This window comes from Euphorbia lathyris, chromosome 3, assembly GCF_963576675.1.
Source record: "Euphorbia lathyris chromosome 3, ddEupLath1.1, whole genome shotgun sequence".
NCBI classification, from domain to species: domain Eukaryota; kingdom Viridiplantae; phylum Streptophyta; class Magnoliopsida; order Malpighiales; family Euphorbiaceae; genus Euphorbia; species Euphorbia lathyris.
In genome coordinates this window covers 91573179-91581018 of record NC_088912.1, presented here as the reverse complement: position 1 = coordinate 91581018, position 7840 = coordinate 91573179, and the positions used below count along the sequence as shown (strand labels likewise).

Below are 7840 nucleotides of genomic sequence, written 5' to 3'. Positions count from 1 at the left end.
CAACTATGTCCTCCGACCCCACTCCCACTATTCAAAAGCAACCAACACCAAGAACGATCCAATGGTTATCCGATGATAAACCATGTAAACTATCGATTTCAACTTTTGAGTTAAGTGATTCTTTGATGGATAGATATTTGCACTTTATTACTATCACGTTGGGTTGTAATCGTTAATTTCTCATTATGACTATTTTTTCATAAAAAGAAAACAAACAAAGCACCGATAGAATTATATATATATATATATATATTGTTGAATCTAAAATACAATAAAAGGCAAAAAAAAAAAAAAAAAAAAAAAAACAATAAATCACACACCCCAATACATCAATCCTCAAATATTTATTGGCAAACATAGGTTCTATATTGAAGAAAAACACATCATAACATAGCCAAACTATTTTATTTGCCTATTACGAATATATATATAAACAAACCTTTAAATAATTGTATCCATGATTCATATCTCTTATTCTGATCCAATAAAGAAGGAGAATCGCTTCTTCCATAGCCATAGAAAAACTTAGGATTTGACAACGAAGCTTTTCAAAGCAAGGGAAGGAGTAAATAATTTATCCCTTCCAAGCCTAACAGAATTCACATAATCCACAGGGCTATGTGCAGCAATACCTGGAACCAAAAGTCCTACCATCCTGAACAAAGTGCTGCACCAACTCTCCTTGTAATCAGGACCATATATATAACATAACCAAAGACTTCTAAAAAGCTCCCAATATGCATTCACCCACATCGGTATTGCATGCAACAATGAAAAGTAATTCTTGTTTGGCACCTCCTCCATCAACTACAATATAGAGATTATAATAAAAACTATGGTTAAACATCAAGAACCAGTTTATTAACCTTTTGGTTAAAATTGTTCATCATCCAAATTATACCACATCATCCACGTTCATGTCATATGTTTTAGGTCTAAAGTTTATGATTTAGGGTTAGGATTTAATTTTTTTGGCTTGGCCTTTATATCTTGGGGTCTAGAATGATTATATTTCAGTGGTTTAATATACGTCGTGTTATTACTTACTAGTAGCATATCACATGTGTACACATGGAAAAAAATATTGTGCTTTACGAGAAATTTTGGAGTACTCCTCAAATGCATATACTTTTCTTAGTTATAAAAAACATGTATATTTTTTTATTGTACATTAAATAACCCTATTACAACCCGTTTATCCATGTATTTTTAAGGAACACCCAGTATTATTATAAATTATCAAAGACATTTCATCTTCAACTTTTCTTCTAAAATTATAAAAACACAAATATATTTGTTAGGACCATCTAATATGCAACTGGTCAAAGTACGAGAATATATATCTTACGATGGTTTTTAACTATAATGTCTGTAGATTAAATATTCAGTTCGAAATCTACATCAAAATTAAGGGGAAGAAAGTATCATACCTCGCCAAAGTAGCAACTATCATAATAAATACATGTTCCAAAATGCTTGAAGTTAAAAAAGACATTGTCGTCGGCAACAACCCTGGGAACCATATCGTTGCAGTAAACCACCCTAAAATATCTCGTAGCAGGGTAGTTCAGATAAGCCTCCATGAAAGCTCCAAATTTTGAGTCTCCGATTCTTGGCTGCGCGAAGGTGTAGCAATTCAGCAACCTGGATGTCAAGTACATACAAATTATCTTGTTATAATCATCATTATATATATTACATGATTATATATGATATGAACGAGCAGTTTGTGATGTTATAAACCGACAGCCTACCTGTCAAGCATTTCGGTCTCTTCCTTAATTACAAGCACACTTGTGAATAATATAGCAAGTGCTGCCCCTAAGCTGTGTCCTGTGACTACAATTTTTGCATCTACGTGCTCTTTCAATAGCTCCTTAACTTTCGAAACGACAGCATAGTAAGCTCTTTTCTTGGCTAATTCTTTCATTTTGGCCTCGGATTCATGCTTGGCAAGGTGAGTTTGGAAAGTAGAAGGATCATTTCTGGTACCCAAACCCAGAGCTTCTAGGAATCCGACGTGGACTTTTCCGACTTTGGGGATTTCGTACCAGGACAAATTGAAATCAGTAATCCAATCTTGTGCATTTAAGGGTTCTGTTCCTCTGAAACTTACTACTATCAAGCTTGCATCTTTTGGCTTGTCACAGCATATGAACACTTGCGTGTTGCTTTCTTGTTGCTTCTCTGTACAAACATTTAGTTAAAGCAATAGAAGTTGAAAAAGACATTATATGAGTTATAATTAAATCTGATCCCTATGTTAATTAGTGAAATTAACACATTTATAAGACAAATCTGTTAGATATATATTGTATTTATGGTAATTATCCTATATTTATACTAATCGATAATCTAGATTTAATTATAGGATAATTGTCAATAATATAATCTAGGTTTAATTATAGGCAAATCATGTTAATTGACTCAGTGAGCTAATATAGGCTTAATTATAGGAAAATCATATCCTTTATATATATATATATATATAAAAGATACACATCAATGAAAGGGTTCAACGGTTTAACTCTTTCATGGTATCAGAGGTTAAACCTTGCCGGCCATATTACCATCTGTTTCTTCACTGTCAATCAATCAATTGCTTCTCTTATCTTCTAGCTTTCTCAAACTCCTAGAAAACCCTAACCCTCTTCTCCATTTCTTCTTCCCTCTCTATCATGTCTAGGCAATCGTCTACCCCACCACAGACTCTGTCGAACCAGCAGCCTCGGCCTGCCTTTCATCGTGGACGGACATTTTTCTGCAGTGGCAGACAAGGCGGACGGAATTTCGGGGGAGGGGAGGACGAAACAATGGCAGACCAGCATAAATATAGGATAATTACCATAAATACAATATATATCTAACAAAATCCAAATTACTATTTCACATTTCATGTTCTTTTTCAAAGATATTTTCAAAAACTGCTTTCTTACCAATCCAGCAGTCGTAGAAGGCGACAAAGTGCATCTGTTCATGTTAAGAAATGACTCAATAATTAAATTAGAATATATATATATCAACGAAGAAGATGATAGATTAAGAACTTGCCTTCCAGTAATTATCAACCACATTTTGAACAACATTCTTATTCTCATAAACAATTTTGGCTGCCATAACGCAAAGGTCCATTAGATATTTGTCACCCAGATCAGTTTTTATCTTTGCAACATCTGAGGCTATATAATTATCCACTTTCTCTGATAAGATTCTAGTCTTGTACAGTTCAACTCTAGGATCTACGTGCCCTATCATGCTCAAGAAATCCTCCGAACCTCTCTTTGGTTTCTTCACAATTCCTGCAAATTCACATATATCATCACATCCGGTTTTGATTACATGGACCTTAACGACCATGCAGTATTTTGCCATTTATCATTAGATCTCCCTTATTAGAATTCTAAAGTGGAGATTCAAAGCATCCCATAGCTTAGATTTAATAAGTTTAGATCTAACAATGAAAATGGGAATATTCCTGACATCACATATATAATCAATCAATATTTTAAGTAAATCCTTAAGAAAATGGGAATGAAAATTAGTTGAGCAAAGTGTTATGCTTATTGAGTAATTAAAAGGAGGATATGAAAACATAATATATATACCATTAAATAAGTTGTAGAGTAGGCGAAGAAATCCATGATTTTGAGAAAGAAGATTGAGAAAGAATTCAACTGCGTAACACAAGTATTCCATTGGCTTATCAAGAAGTTGGAGGATTTTGGACATGATGATTGAAACCAACACTTTCCACCATTGATCAAGAACAGCTTTACTCTTAATTTCTTCATCTGAACTTTCTAAGAAATTCATTCCACTCTTGACATCTTTCAGCAACAAATACTTCACTATGTCTCTCTTACTTCCCTTATTAGGATTTATTATCAGAAAGCTTGGAGCACTACTCTCCTCATTACTAGTTGCAGCAGAAGCAACAGCAGTAGCCATGGCTTTTGCTTTCTGATAGTTTCACTTCCTTTCCTCACTCTTTCTTTCTTACTCAAGGGTTTGAAACTAGGTTGAAGATGGAGTGAGAGAGGAGGATGTTTAGGAGTGCTTTTATAGCTTAATTTGGCTTCATCAAAAGGCATAAAGATATGATTCAAGAAATTCATTATCTGCTGCTTTTTTTCACAAAGCAAAAAATAAGAGATGCTTTAATTATTAATGTTAATTATTTTTGGTTAGTTACTAGTGTTAATTATTATTATTTTGTTATAGAAGCATAAATGTTAATGAATTTTTTTTTACCATAGAGATAAAGATGAGGGGTAAGGAAAGACCTAAGCAAATTTGGAAGAGGGTGATCGAGAGTGATATTAGTTTATTGGGGATTGAGGAAAATATGGTAGTGGATAAAGGAGTGGAGGGAGAAAATTTATGTCGCTGACACGACTTGGTTTTACGATTTTATATGATAATTCATGTTAACCGACCCCGAATCATTTTGGCACTAAGGTTTTGTTGTTGTTGTATAGAGAATAAAATCCTATACACCAGTACAAAATTTAGTATAAAATTTACAAAGGAAAGAACACAGAATACAAAGGAAAGACAATCCATAAAAGTAAACCAGAAATAAGAAAAGCAAAATACGTATCGAATGAAATACCAATACTTCTGATAGGGATAGAAAGAATTGTGAAAGTTTTAAGCTTAAACCAACAAAATGGATTTACAAGCTTAACTTGAATGAACTAAAGAGAATTCACAAAAAAAAAAATAAGACTTTAAGTCTTTGTTTGGGAGTTCAGAAGTTAATGGAGGTAAAAGTTAGAAGAGGTAATGAAAAGGGACGAGAAGTGATGGAAATGAAGGTTAAAGTTTAAGCTTGTTTGAGAGTTCAAAAGTTAGTTTACATTAGAAAGTTTCTATTACTTCCATTAACCCTCCATTTTGAAGGTTAAGATATAGAGTTGATAGGAGTTAAATGTTAACTCTCGTTAACATTCATTTTCTCTCAATAAAAAGCTCACAAACAAGGTTAATTTATAAGTTTACATTCCATTACATCCATTAACTTTCATTCACCTCATCCAAACAAGGCCAAAGAAAGGTCGACCTTTGAAAAAAATATATCAAAATGATAATAATACTTATAATGCTAAGATGACATCTTTTATAGTAACAAGTTACATATTTATAGGCTGCAAAACGAAACCCTAAAAGCATCTTATATGATTAGGAAAAAACCTGTACTAACAAAAATAATTACATTGGTCTTCTTTAAGACAGATGATCAAATCCAGACAGATGATCAAATCCAGACACTTTAAAACGGATCACTTGTTGAGGACAAGCCATTGAACTGGTTTTCAAAATATAAGACTCAGCAATACATATTCTGTTGTGCGGATATTTAACGAAAGATAAACAAATAAACAATTAAAACACACAGATTTACGTGGTTCACCAACGTTGTGTTGGCTAATCCATGGGCAGAAGGAGAATAGTACTTATTAGGTGGCGGAAAAACAGATAAAAAAATTAGGTTTACATAATGGAGTATTTATAATACTCAATCTAACCTAATCCGACTTGGAACCCACAATGTTCCCACGATGTGGCTTCCAAGTAGAAAAGCAAAAGCCAATAAGAATCCGAAAAGGAAACAAGATATACTGTCGGGCCGGGGGCGACTCCGTTGCTTTGTATTATACTGATTCAAACATTACCACATATTCCAACCCACATATCAGGCCGAGTCCTCAAGTACGACCTAGAGGATTCCATGGACAATTACAAGGATTCTGCCTAGGCTGGATCCTCCCTCCTTGGACAGATATACTCATCAACTTCCCACAGAAAGACCATTTGCATCCAAATTTCATCCTTCAAACTCTTGGAAATAAATGGATCATTATATATTGATAATTTAATAATTTATATTGCAACAACCATAGATTTAATAATTTATATTGCAGTGAGAAACTTAAAAAGGAACAATTGAAAAAAAAAAAAAATTATAGATGAGAAACTCAAATTAAACCGATTAAAAATCTGACCAAAGATATAATTTCTAAACAATATGGAAATAAATGATAATATGAAACACAAAAAAAAAAAAAATATGAAGACAAAATAATAGATAGGATGAAAAAGAAATTCCTTTTCTCTTCAATATATATTGATCCGGCAAAAGATTTTACTTTTAGTGAGAAAGGAGAAAAAAAGGAAAGGAGTAGGCGATGGCAACGGGTAGTGTACCCGCGGGTACCCGGCACTACCTGACCCTAATGGGATTACTCGTACCCTATATAAAAGGGTATGGGATCAAAACCATTACCCGTTAGGGTAATGGGATGGGTATGGGAATACCCCCTAGGGTACCCGGTACCCGTTATAAAAAATTTATATTAATAAATATCATTGTTTTTTAGATGTAAGATGTGAGATTTGAACCTCAACATTTTATTTTTCAACAATTGAGTGATACCACTAAACTACTTTATTCTTATTAATTAAGGTTCAATTTGTTCAATTTTTAGATTGATGATTTATTAAATTTGTAATTTGTTAAATTTATAATATTTTTTGTTTTATTTATTGATTCTTAACGGGTAAGGGTACCCGCGGGTACTCGCTAATTAAATGGGACGGGTATGGGATGCAAAACATTATCCGTTAGGATAATGGGACGGGTACGGGTAATTAAAAAAATAAAAGGGTAAGGGTTTGGGAATGACATTACCCGCGGGTACCTTACCCGTTGCCATCCCTAAAGGAGAGTGACATTTTTATTAATAATGATAATTAATTTTTTTTTATCATGTTAATAATGATAATTATTTTAAAATCTTTGCTTTTATCCTTTTCTCTCACATATATTTGTACTAAATAAAATGGGGCTATGATAAAGACAATACAACAAGCTGCTTTGTTCATTTTCTTTATTCAACTTTCCAATATATATAATATATATATAGGAATGTGAAAAAGGTGTGCATATTCATGTTCTTTTAAGTATCCGAAAGGCTAAGTTAATATTTTAATAAGAATAAGCTTCAAATTGTTTCTAATGTTTAAAAAAAATTTATAAATATACAACCTAACCACTAATAAAAATTTATTTCTAACGTTTTTGAGTTAGAGCAAGTTTAGTGTGGAACAATTATCGCCTGAAGTATCAGAACCATTGAACTCTTAAGATCATTCATAATGGACAACCATTGTGATTTTTGGGAATATAGTAACAAAGTGTAGAACATCCCAGTAGAAGACTTGTTACTTTTAAAAATTTACGGGGTAAAAAAATATTAATTAACAATAGATATCTAAATTGTAATTTGTCAGGACCAAAATTGTAATTTATCAGGATCAAAATCGTAATTTTGCATCTGCTGAAAAGTAGAGTTACAAAAACAGGGATGGCACAAATGTGCCATATCTTGCGCTTCTACACCGTCCATGGCCTTTAAACTCTTAAATTTTAGATTTTGGGAGGAAGGTTACTGTTTGCAACTTTTTTTTTTTTGAAATATTACAGTTTGTAACTTAAATCAATAACAAACTATTTTGTTATAACCACTCCAGTGGTTAGTTGTTACTCCACATAGGATAGTAACAACTAAATGACAACCACTAAAGTTGGTCTAATGGGGTGTTTGGTTACCTACTTTTCACCTCCGATTTACCTTTTCACTTTAAAAGACAGAGTTTGAAGTGTTTGGTTAGATACCTCATGTTTGCCTTTTATAGCTGAAAAACAGCTTTTTTTACAAAAGCACGAAATCCTTTCTTTTTGGAAAAGCAGTATTTTTCAGCAAGTAGTCAAACGGACCTTAAGTCTTGTATGAAACTAGACATCAAGAAGATAAGGGGGATTTTGGATGTCGATGGA

At 32.8% G+C, this 7840-nt stretch overlaps 1 protein-coding gene across 1 annotated transcript; it reads right to left on the bottom strand.

The window, feature by feature from the left end:
* Positions 1 to 228: 228 nt before the first annotated feature.
* LOC136223232 (triacylglycerol lipase OBL1-like) lies at positions 229 to 4049 on the bottom strand. Its single transcript, XM_066011127.1, has 6 exons — positions 3606 to 4049; positions 3052 to 3299; positions 2937 to 2970; positions 1755 to 2187; positions 1431 to 1644; positions 229 to 807 (listed from the first exon to the last, which is right to left on the bottom strand). The coding sequence occupies exons 1-6, from the start codon at positions 3946 to 3948 to the stop codon at positions 526 to 528; spliced, it is 1554 nt and encodes a 517-aa protein (XP_065867199.1). The 5' UTR covers positions 3949 to 4049; the 3' UTR covers positions 229 to 525.
* Positions 4050 to 7840: the final 3791 nt, after the last annotated feature.

Excerpts from the sequence above, each read along its gene's own strand:
- LOC136223232 (XM_066011127.1), bottom strand. The coding sequence starts at position 3,948 with ATGGCTACTGCTGTTGCTTCTGCTGCAACTAGTAATGAGGAGAGTAGT. Across the intron at positions 1,645-1,754 it reads GAGACCGAAATGCTTGACAG|GTTGCTGAATTGCTACACCT; the intron begins GTAGGCTGTCGG and ends CTTGACATCCAG. Across the intron at positions 808-1,430 it reads ATAGTTGCTACTTTGGCGAG|TTGATGGAGGAGGTGCCAAA; the intron begins GTATGATACTTT and ends TCTATATTGTAG.